The sequence below is a fragment of the Rhineura floridana genome, chromosome 10 (assembly GCF_030035675.1).
Source record: "Rhineura floridana isolate rRhiFlo1 chromosome 10, rRhiFlo1.hap2, whole genome shotgun sequence".
Classification (NCBI taxonomy): Eukaryota; Metazoa; Chordata; class Lepidosauria; order Squamata; family Rhineuridae; genus Rhineura; species Rhineura floridana.
In genome coordinates this window covers 44,208,508-44,227,302 of record NC_084489.1, presented here as the reverse complement: position 1 = coordinate 44,227,302, position 18,795 = coordinate 44,208,508, and the positions used below count along the sequence as shown (strand labels likewise).

General features: G+C 41.3%; 1 protein-coding gene across 5 annotated transcripts in view; it reads right to left on the bottom strand.

The window, feature by feature from the left end:
* SNX13 (sorting nexin 13) overlaps positions 1 to 18,795 on the bottom strand; it is a 157,740-nt gene that overhangs the window by 97,229 nt on the left and 41,716 nt on the right. For 4 of the 5 annotated variants that reach the window (XM_061586097.1, XM_061586093.1, XM_061586095.1 and 1 more), the window contains 3 exons: positions 2,705 to 2,817; positions 1,760 to 1,862; positions 251 to 340 (listed from right to left, as the gene is read on the bottom strand). In XM_061586097.1, the coding sequence (XP_061442081.1) occupies positions 251 to 340; positions 1,760 to 1,862; positions 2,705 to 2,817 (306 nt within the window). The remainder of the gene's footprint in view (positions 1 to 250; positions 341 to 1,759; positions 1,863 to 2,704; positions 2,818 to 18,795) is intronic. The other variant, XM_061586096.1, reaches the window with a different exon arrangement.

The window sequence follows — 18,795 nt, the reverse complement described above, 5'->3', positions numbered from 1 at the left end:
AATGTGGGCTTTCAGTTAGTTTGTCAGAGAGATACCATATTAAGATAAATGTGATACAGCCCAGCTTACTCGTTTCTTGAGTCACATGGAGAGGAGGAATAAGACTAAACGTGTACCTGAGAGATATGAGCTTGAGTTCTCCTATTTCAGCATCTAGATTACTTTCACCCCAAAAATCTTAATATAACAAAGGTTATACTACCTCATGGCTATAATTTTAAACAAAAATCAATTATTTTTTAAAACTCACTTGCTGAAGAGGTTCATCAATTATATATGCTCCCGTCAACCTCCTATCAATCTTAATAGACTTGCTTTCCTGTTTCATTTCTTCTATGCACTTTGGGAGAGATTGAACACAATTAGTTCACAGGTTTTGTGCACACTTTAATTCATAAAAAAAATAAAATTATGATTATGTTTTACCATGCAAAAAAACGATTCAGCAAAGTGCCAAATATATCAGGTGTGCCCCCCCTGCACATGCCTAGTATGCATAAATACATAAAATACTATATTAGAGACAAAAAGAGGACTTTGTCTTTTCTCTTCCTCTGTCAGCAGCCCCTTCTGAAGATCCCCATATTTAAAAACCACATGGAGCTGCTGTTAAAGATAAACATGATCAAAATCCCACTGAGACAGAACTAGGCATGCACTTTTCTAGAGCATTTCTAATATTAAGCAGTGCATGCATGTAATATGTTTTCATTGATATGGTCAAGATACATGGATATACAAGTGCATTCAAAATGAGGACCCCACACTAAAGATTATTTATTTATTTATTTATTTATTTATTTATTTATTTATTTATTTATTTATTTATTATTTGATTTATACCCTGCCCTTTCTCCCAGTAGGAGCCCAGGGTGGCAAGATTAGAAGTAGTGAGGGCCACCAACTTGGATCTACAAGAAGATTAGACAAATTCTTGGAGGATATCAAAAGCTACTAGCCACGATGATCAGGTTCTAAACTTCACTGTCAGAGGCAGTATGCCCTGGAATGCCAGTTGCTGGGAATCACAAGTGAGTAGAGTGCTGTTGTGCTCAGATCCTGCTCAGATCCTGCTCAGATCCTGCTCAGGTCCAGTGGCATCCAGTTGGCCACTGTGAGAACAGGATGGTGGGCTATGAAAGGTCTAGAGTGGTAATCCAGAAGAAATATATAAAATACTATATTAGAAAGAGACAAAAAGCTAAACTAAACAATATACAAAATGCGTATTTTCATTGCATTTTGCATAACTGGGAGTTCCAAACAGAATTAGGGCTGTAATGCATGGGGAGCAGGGGATTCACCCTTACTCCTTTGAGGGAAATCTCCCAGGGAAGGAAACTGTCATTGACAGTGTGAGAAAAAGGGCTAACCCCCCCTTCCCATGTGCCACCATTCCAATCCTGATCTGCCCCGATAAGAGAAATGCAACAACATATTTCAAGTATCATCTTGTTTAAAAGGGAAAAGTTTCACATGAGAAAAAGGTCGATTGGCATTTCATACACATCATCATGTTATTCTGTTTATAAAGTACTTCACAATTCTTACTTTATTTTACGACTTCATTTTCATTATAAGCAATATAATGCACTGCACTGACCATCAGCAGAAGACGCTTAATATCTACCTTTTTTAAAAAAAACGGTTTGCGCATAAATCCCTTGCAAAGGAAATGTTAACAGATTGTATGAGCACAGGAAAGTTCATCTTGGAAAAAACGAATCAAGTAAAATAATGCCAGTATAATTTTGCTTACCTTAGTCATGCCAAATGATGTTGGAGGAAGAAAGGAGTGTTCACACTGTTCGAGGTACTTCTCTGAATTGTTTTTTCCAAACAAGAGTGTTACCACAAACCCCCTAGAAGAATGAAACTGTATTGTAAATTTTAAACACTGAGACAATTTATTAACTAACATTCTAAATAAAAACAATAACCATAATAGGCTACTCATGTCATCTGTAGATCTTTTCCAAAGACTTTCCCATTCAATGTTAATTGAATCTTGTTGAAAAGCTCCACAAACATTTGTATTAAACAAACACATTTCTGTGAAACCAAATCCTACTTAATGTCTTCAAATTAGCTTCATTCCTGTGAATTTAGCAAATCGTCCGTAGCAAAATTTAATAAAATACGGATGTAAAGAGGCAATTAAGTAAAGTAGCAGCATTCATAGATGGAATGGGCTTATGGGAACAGAAAAATACAACACAAAAGAAAATTCATGCATTTAAAGTGATTTCATTTTGTCTTGAACTAAGTCTCAGAAGTATAAGGGTTGTACATTTCCTTAATATTTAAAAAATATTTGTCCTTTACTGAACTCTTAAATTCAGACCTCAATACAGTCAAGGTTCAGTTGAACATTTACTACATAATGGATAACAATACTCTTGTCAAAAAGGCCCACATACAATGAAGTAATTTGCTGAAATACACTTGATATCTTGAAGAGGAGACCAAGCAGAAAGAATTAAGCAGTAGTGCAATTGTAGCAAAGTTCTTTATCAGTGACATATCTTTGCAGACATCAAGAAGTTAGGCACCTATTTAAGTAATTTGTTTTGCTAAGACCTCTCTTAGCCTGACTCTTTTTAACGAGGCCAAGTTTACCAAAAGAATTTCTAACTGCAGTTCATTATTCTTAATTACAATGCTTTCTTTACATACATCAAACAAATAAAAATGACATACTTACCCACCCACAAAGCAGAGAATATAAAATGCAAAGTAAAATATAGCAAATGGTCCAAATGTTATTAGAAAAAGCACAATGCCAAGGCTTCCCCATCCCCATATGGAAAGACTGGTCTGGAATACAATAAGACACAAAACAAGTAATGTTTACATTTTATATCTGAAAGAGTAATTATTATTTATTTCATTTATAAATCGCTTCCCATGAGGTATCCCAACGTTATTTACAATATAACAACACATTAGTTATTATAGTTTCCAAATCATGTGAAGTAATTAGTTCTTCTCTATTCAGCACTGGTTAAGTCTCATCTTGAATACTTCATCCAGTTCTCCGCACTTCTAGAAGAATGCAGACAAACTGGAACAGATTCAGAGGAGGGCAACAAGGATGATCAGAGGACTGGATACAAAGCCCTATGAGGAGAGACTGAAAGAACTGGACATGCTTAGCCTGGAGAAGAGAAGACTGAAGGGAGATATGATAGCACTCTAAGTACATGAAAGGGTGTCACACAGAGGAGGGCCGGGATCTCTTCTCGATTGTCCCAGAGCACAGGACACGGAATAATGGGCTCATGTTGCAGGAAGCCAGATTTCAACAGGACATCAGGAAAAACTTCCTAACTGTCAGAGCCATACGACAATGGAACCAATTACCTAGAGAGGTAGTGGGCTCTCCAACACTGGAGGCATTCAAGAGGCAGCTGGACAGCCATCTGTCGGGAATGCTTTGATTTGGATTCCTGCATTGAGCAGGGGGTTGGACTTGATGGCCTTATAGGCCCCTTCCAACTCTACTATTCTATGATTCTATTATTCTACATGTAAAACATATTTTAAAAAAAACAGTTAAAACAACTGCATATAAAAACAATTATATTAAAAAATATATAAATATCAAAACTAAGGTCCAAAATTTAAATGGTCCATGCAAAGGTCCAAAATTTAAAACAGTACATACATATAATCAACTGAGATAAAGATCCTAGAAGGCTTATTGAAAGAGGAATGTCGAACAGGCACCAAAAACATTAGAGAAGGTGCCCATGTGGTAGGGGCTGCCACACTAAAGGCCTGGTCTCAAACTGTATAAGGTTTTGTACTCCCAATACCAGCACCTTGAATCTAGCCCAGTAGCTAAAAGGCAGCTGATGCAATTCTTTCAGCAGCAGCATAATATGATGGTGATACTGAGCCTAGGGTTGCCAGGTCTCCGGTTTTTGCCCAGAGACTGAATTTTTGGGGTCCTCTACGGGTAAGTCACCTTGATCTCCGGACTCTCAGCTTTCATTTTAAAAAAATTAAGTTTCTGGATGGTGTCGTTCTTGAGATATACACCAAAACATCAGCTGCCCCCCCCACAATATCTGTTAAACGAGCTCGTAGCTGGCTGCTCTAACCGCACCCTCTCAGGCTTGTAGCCAATAAGTGGTGACCTCCAGGCAGTACCAAGACCACACTGCAAGGCCAGAAAACTGTTGTTTCATAAAATGAGTAAGTATATAGTTTTTAGTCTTTTTCTCTCGTGTGCAGAAGTCGAACAAGTTTACATTTTCCTGGGTTGTTGAAGAGGGCAGGGTTTTGCAAACCTTCCCAATATGAAGCGTTAATCCAAGACTCACTTTTCTAGGAGTAAAGCTGCAATGCTAATCCAACATACCCGGAGTAAACCCCATTGAATTCAATAGGACTTACTTTTGAGTAGACATGATTAGGAATCTGCTGTAAATTAATGGGACTTTTGAGTGAACATGGCAAAGAATTGTCTTTGTGTTGTAAATCTGTCTCTCCCCCTCCAATCCTATTTTGAAAGCAATTAGGCAGGGCTTACATAAGTACCAGTGATTTCATTATGTAGGAAACGAATACCGATTTAATTTTTTTAAAAAAAATGTTCTGCAATGACCAACTGGTTTTGACAATAAACCATTATATGGGGTGTATGTATTTTTACTTCTCCACTGTATGTGTTGGAGTCTTTCCAACAACCCTGTGAGGTAGGATTCGTGATTGGAAACCAAAGGAGCTCACCACAAGAAATAAATCCCTTTAAAATCCAATAACCATACAAACAAGTATAAACAGTTGCAAAACAGCTTAAAGTGGCATGATTCTGAATTTTCGGATAGCTGAGGGAAGTTTCTTATCACTTGAGGTCGCAGTTCTGTGCACGCTTCCCTGTTTGAATAAGCCCCATTGCATTCACTGGGACTTGCTTCTGACTAAACAAACATAGGATTGCACTACAAATATCTTTACAGATTATGTACATAATAGACATCTTTGACAGTCATGCTTATATAAATATTTCTTCATTTAAAACACGACTTCCCCTGAAGAATCCTGGGAAGTGTAGTTGCCCTCTCGCAGTTATAGTTCCTACCACCCTTAACAAACTACAGTTCCCATGATTCTGTGGTGTGATGTGGTGTGATTCATGTGCTTCAGATGTGTGTTGAATGTTCTGTAAATGAGTGGTGTGTATCTGCCCTAGGTATAATGTGCATTCATTAGTGAATTGAAAAAAACAATTTTAAAATATAGTTTTTGAAAACAGGGGAAGGGCTGTAGCTCAGTGGTAGGGCATATGCTTTGCATGCAAAGGTCCAAAATTCAATTTCTGGAAAAGACTATTGCTTGGAATCATGGACAGCCAATGCTAGTCAATGTCATTAGTACTCAGCTAGATGGCACAAAATGGCCTGAGTAGGTATAAGGCAGATTCCTTTGTTCCTAAAAGTAGAAAGAGACTCAAGGACCACAGTGACTTCAAAAATTATTTATGTATTTTATTCACAGCATTTATTGTAAAAAAAACTCAAAGCCGTTTACCGAAGGAATTAAAACAATAACATTATTGGCAAAAAACATTTAAAGACAGGCATTTTAAAACATTCAAAATACAACCAACAATGAGTTAAAAACAGATAAAAAACACAATAGCTTCTACATGCCTGGGAAGACTTGCCTAAACAATAATGTTTTTAGCAAGTGCTGAAAAGAGTACAATGAAGGTGTCTGCCTAATGTCAATAGGCAGGGAGTTCCACAGTGGAGGTGCTGCCACACTAAATTGATTTCTTAAAAGAGCAAAACAAGTACTTTGTGGCACCCTTAACATAGAAAGCACACCTTGAATTTCGCCTGGTAACAAATCAGCAACCAATGCTGATTTCAGAGCCAGAGCAGAGGTATTACATGCTGACAGGGTCTCACTCATGTCAGCAATCGTGCCACAGCATTCTGCACTAACTGCAGCCCCTGGGTCAGGTGCATGGGGATTTCTGTGACTTTGGCTGACTGGCTGCCAGGGCTTTTTTAGCTTTGGTTTCTGGTTAGGAATCCAGACTGGTTGTGAGATGCTGCCTTACTCATAGGAATTTTGTTGTGGTTGGTATGGTATTGCATTTAGGAAATCAGCACTTTTTGTTTTTGTTTTTATATCTGCATTTTATTTACCTTTAACCTCACTCCCTTATATCCACAGAAGCAACAACAGTGTTTCCATGCATTCAGCTCAACCCCCTTAAACCCACTGATGATGCACCTTGTTGGTTGCATGATGAGTTTTTTCTTGCCCAATAATGGTAAAAGAGATTTCACATCCTGGGAAGTGGGGCTGCAATTGTTGTTGTTCTCAAGCTGCTGCCTGTGAAGGTAGACCAAACCATGTGTGTTTTCTCCTGTCAATTATTACTCATTGTAATTGGGTTGGCTGTCAAAGTGAGTTTATAGTAGCCCACAGAATAGACAGGAAAAGTAGAGAACTTTCTTATTTTTATTCATTTCTCAAACCTCTTTCTGAGGTGAAGGGTCAAATCTGTAAAGAAGTTTGGAGCAGCCATGTTAAAAGGTAAGTGCAGGGCATTCCAGGCAGGGGTTGCCAACCCTGCTTAGATATGGATATCACTGCAGAGGGTCCCTAGTCAAGCTTTACCAACAGCACAATCCAAACCATATCTACTCAGAAGTAAGTCCTATTGAGTTCTATGGGGCTTACCAAGTGTGTTTAGAATTTCAGCCTTTGGGGGCATCCATCTTTATTCTTTGAGTGCTCCCATCTAACACCTCCACAACACTAGGCTCCTTTCTTCCTACAACAGCCTTTTAGTGACTGGCCTGGCCTGAGGGCACTTAAACCCTTCTTGCCAGAAGCAAGTAGGCTAAGATTAAATGTTCCCTACCCAGGCTCCATCTTTTAGCTAAGATTTCTTAATTTCCAATCAGAGAAATGTTTTTGTTTGAATTGTATGCTCCAAGCAACAGTGGTTGATGCTTAATGTACCATGCTTAATGACATCACTTGGGCCCGCCCGTGTGACATCACTCAGGCCCACCCCTGAAATCGTAGGGTTTGGGATGCTTCTCACTTGGCAACCTTGATTCAGCCCCAGTGAGTAGATGAAGCACTACATTTTGCACTAGCTGCATCTTCTTGGTCAACCTCAAGGACAAGCCCACATAGAGTGTATTGCAGTAATCCAATCCAGAGGTTACCAGTGTCTAAACAACAGCAGTCAGACTACCCTGATCCAGAAATGGACATAGCTGTCTTACCTACTAAAGCTGGTAAAAGGCACTCCTAGCCACTGTACATGGCACTTTACAAAGACAGGTTTGACAGGTCCCTACCTCAACAGGCTCACAATCTGAAGACAGACAGAAGGGAAACATCAGAGGAAGCAGAGGAAACAGATGGAGCAGTAAACAGGGGAAGAATGTGCAATTACTTCTGTTACATATACTTCGGCTTAAGGCCAAACTAGACAAGTAATTAAAAGCATGAGTGCAATCAGCATACACATTTTATTGTGTAATTAACAGTGGTGGGTTTAACACTCATAGTCCCAAGACTGCTTAGGCTTCTCAGAAGGTGCTATTTACACTATAAAACAAATGAACATTGACTGCTTTCACAATTAACATTATGTTTAATTTGGCCCTCAGTTAAAGTAGGACAATGGATTATATCGGTAACAGAGGTAGGAGAATGATCAAAGGGATTAGAGTGCCATAGTTTCTAAATATATTGGGAAGAGGGGTTATGTTATTTATTCTTGAAGGAATGAGGAATTATCCAAAGATAAAACATTACTACTACAAAAATATAATCTTCCTTGACTCATTCTCACACATATATTTATCACCTCGCAATCTGGATATCCGTCTGCTGACTTGATAAACCCTTCGAACCATTTCAAAATGGTCCAAACACGGAAAAGATGCTATGGAAAAGACTCGCATCCGGACAAGAATTTAAAACAACTTGAGAAAGAATTTGAGAAAGAGGTTTCCCAACCTAAAATTACAAACTATTTTTTCCCATCTAAAGAGGATAATCCAGAAAACAGTAAGTTACGACTTCCAGAGAAAGCCTCGGCAATGTCTGTAACAGAACAGTCTCACCCTGGACAAAATGAGATCTTGGTAATGGATGACTTAACAAATCTGCAAAACCTGGACTTTGGAATAGACATGGACTCTCCACGCGAATGGACTAACTCTTCCTCGCTAGCACCCGAGAACGAGGAGATACTATCTCAACCACAGTCCTGTCAAAGTGACCCACGATCTTTAGTAGCTGGCGAACACGCTTTGATCTTCGATAGTCAATTTCTTTCTTTTTCTCAGTCCCAGCCGCCTCCCGTTTGTTCTACAGAGACTACAGTAAGTAAGGACTTGGAACAACTCGGTCAAAAATTACTGCTAGCAGGCCAAAAATGCCTCCAGCTTCAAATAGAAATACTACTGAAAGAGACTGAAAATATTAAAGCCCTTCTGGGAGATTCAAACAGTTTATTGAAGACACTCTCCAATGAATTAGATAAATTACACCAGCTATCAAACTGCCCTCCCTCTTCCCATAAATCACCATCCTCTTTGAAGAGGGCAAATGCAAATGCAAAAAGAACCCGCACTGCACCTAAAAGAAAAAAATCAAAAAATATCAAAAACTACAAACCCCCTGGGCATGCAAAGATGAACTTCTTGAAACTTTTTAAAATACTCAAAACACAACAGCAAACTGATTCACAGAAAAGGAATGCAACTACCTCAACGTCGGACTTATTGGTTGTATCCCCAGTAAAAATATTTTCTCGAGCAGATGGTGAAGCTCCACCCGAAAACACGCCTTCCTCAAAATTGTCAGAATTCCCTACATACTCTGACCGAAGAGAGAAAGACTTTACAAGCAGTAATAACCTGTGACGAGAAGACTTAAATGGAAATTGGCTTCTTAAATTCAACCCAAATAAACTTGCACTATTGAACCTTCCTCTTTATAGATTCCAAGAAAGCCGCCATCAGGAAACAAAGAGTCTGCCATGCTCTACGGACGCTGGGTCTGATGGATTTATGGCCCGACGACATCTTGAATGTGGAACCTCTTTACAATCCTTCAATAAAAACATCTGTTTTACTCACCTTTAAATCGTCTGGGACAACAGCACGACTCATTGCAAACAAATCTCTTCTCAACAGAGGCGGCATATCTATTCGAAGACATTTTACGAACCTGGCAAAGCCTATTCCTTTGATTACAAAGAGAACTCCAGCAATAAAACTTATCTCACCACTAGCGGAAAGGAAGTCTCACCAGAACAGAAGAAAAAATTTACTAAACCCTGGAATTTTGACTCCACATTTGGATCGGCTTCTTCCCAACAGACAGGGAAAATTGGATAATCCCTCTCCATTAATAAAATCAAGCATACTGGGAAATAAAACAACTCCTCTGACCCTTCCTCTGCAGGAAACATCAAACCTGGAACCACTAAATATCATTAATGAGGATCTTATTACAATTGACGAGGTAATTCCCTTCCAGCCCTTAACTATCATTTCAGCCCCAAACCCAATACTCCCCATTTCAGTAAACAATAAGACGAATCAAGAAACATCCTTTGATTTTGCATGTGAGGGTGAGGAGGAACTAATAAATAGCTTTCACACCTTTTCTGATAAGGAGCAGACCGAGGTCATTAACAAACTACAGAATTTGTTAACAAACCTCAGAGCCAAAAGGACAGGCTCTAGAGTTCTAGAAGACTTTGAGATGGGCTCTCCATCAAAAGTTCAAGTTCCTTCCCCAAAAACTCCATCAAATACACTGCCCCATTACTACTCAAATGTAAGTAGACCTAGTATAACTTGCGAAGCAATAATTCACGAGCCCTCTGATTTAATCTGACAGTTTTCTCCATTATCAAAAAACCTGATCTCAGTCCATCAATCACCTGTGAAAAGAGTAAATTCCTATTCCAATAATATAAGACACGATCTACTTGCAGAAGGCTGCTCCTATGAGAAAGGGAAATTGGATTCTAACTCAAACCAGCTTAAAATCATGTCATGGAATGTTGCCGGTTGGGCCTCCAAACTAAACTGTCCAGGATGTACAGAATCTCTAAAAGCATATGATGTGATTTGCCTCCAAGAAACCTGGTCGATCAGTAATATCTCTTTGCATGGTTTTCTAACCCTTGAAATATTTGCAAAACCGGCAATAAATAGAGGTAGACCCAAGGCAGGCATAGCAATTTTGATTTCCACTCTGATGGATGTAAAAATCAAGAAACTTGCCCCATGTGAAAATATTGCGATGGCAGTCCTTTTAGAATTAAACCATATATCCATTCTATTAATAAATGTATATATCCCCCCGTTAATACATAAGGATAAAATATCCTTAGTCTGGCAACAACTGGAAAAATTCATAATAAAACTGGAACAAGACCACCTAAAGGCCCAAAGCATAATTGTAGGTGATTTAAACGCTAGATTGGGTCCAAAAAATGACATTTTAGTTGCATCCCCCTTATGGGGTGACCTTAACCCAGAACCCTTAATCCCGTCATATACTAGAAGTTCTAAAGACCACAAGATTAATTTTGCAGGGATCTGCTTAATCCAACTAGTGGCTAGGCAAAATTTGGTTGTAGTCAATGGGCACGAGGCTATCGACCCGATTGCAGAGTTCACTTTCTTTTCAAGGCGCGACAGCAGTGCGGTGGACTACGTGCTGTTATCCCCCTTTTTGTTTTCTTGCATCACCAACTTTTTAATTGGTGATAGACTAGAAAGTGACCATCTTCCTCTACTATTCAACCTATCCTTAAAAAAAGGCCACTGCCATACAATAAAACCATCATGCAAAACCCTAAGGTCTGTACCCTGCTATAAGAGACTCCAGTGCTCTGCCTGTAATATCTCCAAGTTAGAGAGCCTCCTAGCTTCTCCACGAATCCTTAATATTAGGAAACGTATAATGACATCAAATTCAATTTCTGAGATTCTATCTGACTATACAACACTATCCTCTGCCGTAGAAAATTCCATGGGTGTTACAAAATGCCCACGTAGTTCAGAAAACTTGAAATTTCCGAGGTGGTTCGACAGAGAATGCAAGATCTCCAAACAGACTCTAAGAAGAATTTACCACTCTTATAGAGAATCAAATGCAATAACCCTTCCCCCTGAATACTATCTGGCAAAGCAGAATTATAAAAAGCTAATTGCCCTTAAAAAAAGACAGGCCCAACAGGAAAGCTGGAAGACCTTAATAAATGCTTCCCTAAATAATGAATCGAAACTATTCTGGGCCTTAGTTACAAATGCCTTAGGATCATATGCCCCTTTGCACTGCAACATCAAACCTGAAATTTGGGAACGTTACTTCTCACTCCAATTCTCAAAACATAGGAATAATTCAAGTTGGACTTCAAATTTGATAAAGACAAGCAACCTACCTGATTGGCCCCCAGTAGTGCATGAAGAGGTAGTCACTCAGATCAACAAACTCAAAAGTGGAAAAGCCCCAGGAATAGATAAAATTCTCCCAGAAACGTTAAAACATAATATTAATTGGTGGGCTCCATTACTCACATCCCTTTTTAACCAGATAAATCAGCATGGAAAAATCCCCTCAGCTTGGCTTGAGGCGGTGATTATTCCAATACACAAAAAAGGAGATAGGGAGGATCCTGCTAATTACAGGCCCATCAGTCTCCTCTCTGTGATAGGTAAAGTATTTGTGAGTCTCTTAAATGTCAGACTCCAATCTTGGATAGAGGAGGAAAACATCTTGGGACAAGAACAAATAGGCTTTTGTAAGCATAGATCTGCTATAGATCATTGCTTAATTTTGAGATTCCTGGAGGAAAAATACATGAGTGGTACAAACAGAGCCCTTTTTGTGGCATATATAGATCTTAAAACAGCTTTTGATACAGTCCCAAGAGACCTGTTATGGGCCAAATTAAATCTAACCACAATAGACAAGCGACTATTATTTTTGATTAGTCGGCTCTATCAATGCACTTCACTAAGACTGCGATATGGGATAGATGGAAATCTAACCAGATCCATCTCTGCAAACATCGGAGTTCGACAGGGTTGTGTATTGGCGCCTACTTTGTTTAACCTTTTCCTAAACGACCTAAAAAACAAATGTTCTAATGAAAATCTCCACTCCCCAAATATTGCAGGAGTGAGCTGTCCTCTGCTACTATATGCCGATGACACGGTCCTGATGTCCTTTTCTGAAATTGGCCTTAAACGCCTACTACGGACTTTTATTTGTTACTGCGAACAAAATTTTCTTACAATTAATCACACTAAGTCCAAAATAATGACATTCACCAAAAATAACTCAAAACATCTTTGGAAAATAGAAGGCTTACTGTTTGAACAGGTTAAGAAATTTAAGTACCTAGGCATCTTATTCTGTCCCTCACTCTCCTGGACCCCTCATATTAAGGCCGTAACTCAAGCAGCCCATAACACCTCTAAAGCCCTAATTAGGTTCTATTATACAAAAGGCGGATGTTTCATCCCTGCTGCTATAAAAAAATTTAAAATTAAAATAATATCACAGCTCCTCTATGGAATCCCGATTTGGGTCACTCAGTATAATAAAAAAATCGAATCAATATTATCAACTTTTCTTATGTCCATTTTCGGGTTACCAAGATGCGCCTCTTCAGCCGGCCTCCGTCTAGTCAGGGTTTAACTCTTTAGAATGTACAGCTTGGTTGCAAGCATTCAATTTCTGGCTCAGGATAGCCTATTCGGGGGGCCCTTCAGGACTTATACATCTTATATGGAAAGATCCATTTAAAAGTTCATGGACTAAAATCTTTGAAGGGAAGCTAAATCACCTAGGTCTGTCTTTAGAACTCCTGTCATCCTGGGGCTTTGAAACAGCCAAAGCAGTTATTACTCAACAAATTAAAGACCTTGACCGGCAGTATTCATTTTCTAAGGCATTAACATCTTGCTCCCCCCTTCAACTTGGTTTGAATTTTAGCTTCCCATCTCATATGCCTTATTTAGAACAGCTAAACTTTTCGCAATATAGGTTCCTGTTCTCCAGAGCAAGATTCAACTGCCTACCCTCTGCTCTGCTTACAGGCCGTTTTCAAGGTATCCCTTATGTTAAACGCTATTGTATTTGCAATGCTAATACCCTCGAAACCCTAGGTCACGTTCTTTTAGAATGTGAGCTATATAAGGATTTAAGAGCTAAAATTATCTCTCCACTTACTTCTGGACTCTCTAATAAACATCCAGAACAGATACTTTTCCATCTTTTGTCTGACAAAAATAAATCCACAACTGAAGCAGTTGCTAAATTCCTTTATATAGCGCAGGTGCTGCGGAAAAGACATGTGCAATGCGTTTAATGCTGTTGATACTCTTATTTTTAAATGATATCTTCATATCTTATTTTAAATGATATCTTCATGTATTTGTATTTGTACGCACAATATGTATACAAATCCTTGTTTTTTAGCTGACTGGGTCTATGACTGTAATTAAATAAAATTTGAAATTTGACTACAAAAAACCAGTTGTGCACACAGCGTGGTACTTGCTAACTGTTTTCTAGGCTGAGGGACCATTTCTTCATGGACAACCTTCTGAGAGCCATATGCCAGTGAAGAGTGCAGCCGCAGGCAAAAGTGGGTTAAGCAATGCATGCGACTTTTACTTTTCTATAGTAGGCTACATTCCAGCCAGATAAAAGTCAGAGGTTTCTATGTACACACCTCTCTCCTTTCTCCAACCAGGCAAGCAAGAGTTCAATGACACATTACAGCCAAACAACAGCACTCAAGGAGGGTGTGAAGCAGAGCCTGTGGTCTGGAGAGAGGCTGAGAGTCCCAAGGGAAAGACAGACAGGCCTGTACAGTCTCATTTGCCCCCCTGGCCAGATGTTGTCTACCCTGAGGTAAAAGTTGCACTCTCAGGCCATTTTTATAGCTACCCCTACAAAAGCTGTTGCAATATGCAAATATTCTAACAACCACTGACAAATCTGTCAAGAAGTTTTAGACATGGGGCAAAAGAATAACACTTACGTTTTTTTAAAAAAACCCTTAAAGTCAATACAATATTCTGCATTTGTCAGATAGGCTCAGGGAAAGAAAATTCACAAAAAGCACTAAGCAAGCTTAGACAGGCAAAAATCTTAATACAGAGTTCATGGAGTAACCCAAAAAGAACAGAGATTGTTGGGGATGGAGGCACACAAAAACAAGATACTGGATGAGGAACAGATGAATCAAGGAAAAGAATTTTAATTAGAGTTATGCTCTCTCTAACAGCAAGACTAGGTAGTGCTGGAGGGGAACACACAGGGCACAATCTAACTAAAGTTAGGCACCTTAGGGGACTATTAAGTTTCAGTTAATTCTTCCACTGATATCACTGGGCTCCAAAGGCATTACATCTGGCAGCATTATTTCCTCAATATATAAGAAAATATGTGGTGGCTGTACAGAGGGCTGTACAGAGTTCTCTTTCTAATGCAATCCCTGGGAGGAAGAAATGAAAACTAAACTTCAGTCTTTGATGCATCAGAAGGTTATCTAGGTTATGTTGATTAAGAGTCTGAATGTGAAAAGCAAAGGAGCCTTTATTAAGAGGTATTTATGCTGCCAGTTTGCTTACTTAGCCTTATCTGATTTTACACACACACACACACACACACACACACACACACAGAGTGCCTTGCAAAACCCTGACCAGTGCTCTGCTGCTACTGAATAACAAATGGTACATTGTAATTTCATTCTGTATGATATTTTATTTTGAAACACTGAAACTCAAAATCAATTATTGTAAGGTCACATTGGTTTTATGTTGGGAAATGTTTGAAAGAAACATAAAAAACTGAGACATGTTGCTTGCATAGCTATTCAACTCCCACACATTAATATTTGGTAGAGCCACCTTCCGCTGCAATAACAGCTTTCAGTCTTTTGGGGTAGGTATGTACCAGCTTTGCACAGCGTCAGAGAGATTTGGAGCCATTCTTCTTGGCAGATTCGCAGCAGGTCATTTCACTTAGTTGGACGTCACTTGTGGACTGCAATTTTCAAAGAGCGCCACAGATTCTCAATAAGATTGAGATCAGTACTTTGACTGGGCCACTGTAGGACATTCACCTTTTTGTTCTCGAGCCACTCCAATGTTGCTTTGGCCTTGTGCTTGGGATCACTGTCCTGCTGAAAAGTGAATTTCCTCCCAAGCTTCAATTTTTTAGTGGACTGAAGCAGGTTCTCCTGCAGTATTTCCCTGTATTTTGCTCCATCCATTCTTCCTTCAATTTTAACAAGATGCCCTGTCCCTGCTGATGAGAAGCATCCCCACAGCATGTTGCTGCCACCACCATACTTCACTGTAGGGATGTGTGTTCTGTGTGTGTGGATTAGTGTGGTGTGAATGATTTGTATGATTGTTTTGTGTGAATGTGTGTGGTGTGAATGTATACACTTAAGTGTATGCTGTATGTGAGGTGTATGTTGTGTGTTATGTGTCTGTCTTCGTATATATGTTGTTTTGTGTAATTTTGTCTGCGGTCTTAAAGGAGTGGCTGGCAGTCTCCGGGGTGGGTTTTTGCTTTTATTATTGTTTTAGGTTAGGCCTGTCCATTAGGCAGCAGGGTAAACCAAGGGGGGATGGAACAGAGAAGGATGGGGGCCAAGTTATACCAAGATTGGGCGGCAGGCGCTGGACTGATGCTAGGGGCAGACCACGTCGATTTAGAGGAACAGGGGATAGATGCGTAATACCCATCCCCTGTTCCAGGTCTGCCCAAAACCAGAAGTTAACTGGAGGACGCAGGATTCCTACCGACCTTCGACTGCTGCTCTGTAATGCCAGGTCTGTGACACAAAAAACATCTGTCATCCATGATTTGATACTGGATGAGCGCGCAGACCTGGTGTGTATTACGGAAACCTGGCTGGAAGAGGCCTCAGCTCCCATCCTTGAGGACATGTGTCCGCCAGGTTTCCATTATGCGCAGCAACCAAGGGTAGGAAGGCGGGGAGGGGGTGTGGCAGTCATCTATCGGGAGTCTTTGATTTTCACCAGGCCCCTGCTTCCTAAGACCAAGTTTGTTGATTGCATGTACTGGAGGTTGGGCTCGAAGGGCAGTTTGGGGATCCTGCTTGTGTACCGCCCGCCCCGCTGCACGGCAGACTCCCTGACCGAGGTGCTAGAGGCGGTCTCGGATGTACGACTGCTCTCCCCAGAACTGTTAGTGTTGGGGGACTTTAACGTGCATGCTGAGACAACTCTCATCGGAGCCCCTCGGGATTTCCTTGAAACCATGGCTTCCTGGGAACTGCACCTTAGTAACACTGAGCCCACCCATGTAGCCGGTCATGCCCTCGACCTTGTATTTGTCTTGGGAATGGCGGGGAGTGTTCTGAAGTTGGGGGCTATTTCTTTTACCCCTGTGTCATGGTCAGATCACTATCTGGTGAACTTTGACCTCTCGTTGCCACACACCCTCTGCAGGGGTAAAGGACCTATTAGAATGGTCCGCCCAGGCACCTGATGGATCCGGATGGATTCCTGACTGCGCTGGGGGAATTGGAACCTGCTGAAGGTCGCCCGGTCGAAACCCTGGTGATGGAGTGGAATGAGGGAATCACCAGGGCATTAGACCGGGTGGCTCCGAAACGTCCTCTCCCCCCTGAATAGAACTCAGACCGCACCATGGTACACACCCCAGTTGCGAAGTCTGAGACAGGAGGTGAGACGACTAGAACGCCGGTGGCGGAAATCCCGCTCTGAAGATGTTCGAACACAGGTTAGAGCAGCAATAGCTGCCTACCAGGTGGCAATAAAGGCAACAAAGAAGGATTTCTTTGCTGCCTCTATTGCATCTGCAGAGTGCTGTCCCAGGAAGCTGTTCCAAGTGGTCCGATGCCTGGTCGGTCCAGTTGCTCCGGAACCCTTGGAGCACTCTAAGGCTTCCTGTGACAAATTGGCAAGGCACTTTGCTGATAAAATCGAACACCTGAAGAACTCGATTCCGTACACTGTGGATGCAGTAGAAGATCCAGAGTTGACCAGTTGCAATCCGGTTCAGTGGGATCGGTTCCAGCCTCTTCCTTCTGAGGATATGGACAAGGTACTTTCAACGGTGAAGCCTACCACCTGTCTGACTGATCCTTGCCCATCATGGTTCCTTATGAATTGCAAGGAGAAATTGGGCGAAGGGATCAGGGCGGTGGTAAATGCATCCTTGAAAGAGGGTGTACTGCCACCGGCCCTCAAGGAGGCAATTATAAAACCCATTTTGAAAAAACCCTCCTTGGATCCCCCAGTCTTGAACAACTTTCGCCCCATTTCGAATTTGCCATTTTTGGGCAAGATCATTGAGCGAGTGGTGGCTAGCCAGTTGTCAGCACACTTGGATGAAATGGATTATTTGGATCCATACCAATCAGGTTTCAGGACTGGACATGGTACTAAAACAGCCTTGGTCGCTCTGGTAGATGATATGAGGAGGGCATTAGATAGGGGAGAATTCACCTTTCTTGTCCCCCTGGATCTCTCAGTGGCTTTTGATACCGTCGACCACGGTATCCTGTTAGATCGCCTGGTGGGATTGGGAATAGGAGGCACTGTTTTACAGTGGTTCCGTTCCTTTCTCTCTGACAGGCATCAACAGGTAGCATTGGGAGATGAGGTTTCAGACCCTTGGCCCCTCACATGTGGAGTGCCACAGGGTTCTATCCTCTCTCCCATGCTATTTAACATCTATATAAAACCGCTGGGAGCTATTATCAGGAGTTTTGGGCTGCGGTGTCACCAATATGCTGATGACACGCAGCTCTACCTCTCTTTTAAATCCTCACCGGAGTTGGCTGTGGACACCTTGTCCAAGTGCCTGGAATCCGTGAGTGGGTGGATGGGAAGGAACAGGCTGAAGCTTAATCCTGATAAGACCGAGGTGCTGCTTGTGGGTGACAGGGGAAGGTTGGGTGTTGTTGACCTGAGGCTTAATGGGGTGAGTTTACCCCTGAAGGATCAGGTCCGCAGCCTCGGGGTTGTTCTTGATTCCAAGCTGTCCATGAAGGCGCAGATTTCGGCAGTGAGCCGGGCAGCTTGGTATCAACTACACCTCATACGGAGGCTGCAACCCTACCTCCCTATTCATCAGCTCCCACTGGTAGTACATGCCCTGGTCACCTCTCGATTAGACTACTGCAATGCGCTCTACGTGGGGTTACCCTTGAAAACGGTCCAGAAACTACAACTGGTGCAGAATGCGGCGGCTCGGTTGCTTACAAACAGCCGCCGCGGCGATCACATCACACCAGTGTTATTTCATCTACATTGGCTTCCAGTTGTTTTCCGGGCTCAATTCAAGGTGTTGGTGCTAACCTTTAAATCCCTATACGGTCTCGGCCCAGTTTACCTGAAGGAGCACCTCCAGTACCACAAATTAAGCCGCCCGACTAGATCAGCCACGCAGGGCCTTCTCTCAGTCCCACCAACGAAAACAGCTAGGTTGGTGGGGACTAGAGAGAGGGGATTTTCAGTGGCGGCCCCCACTCTCTGGAACTCCCTCCCGTTTGATCTTCGCCATGCCCCTTCCCTGGATACATTTCGCCGAGCCTTAAAAACTTGGCTCTTTGGACAGGCCTTTGAGATCTCCGGGGTGGGCTAATTTTTCTGTGATTGTTTATTGTTTCTGATTGCCCTACATAGTTTTACGCCTGCATTAGTGTTGACTGCATTGTATTTTATTCTGTAATTATATTGTATTTTATTGAATTTTAAT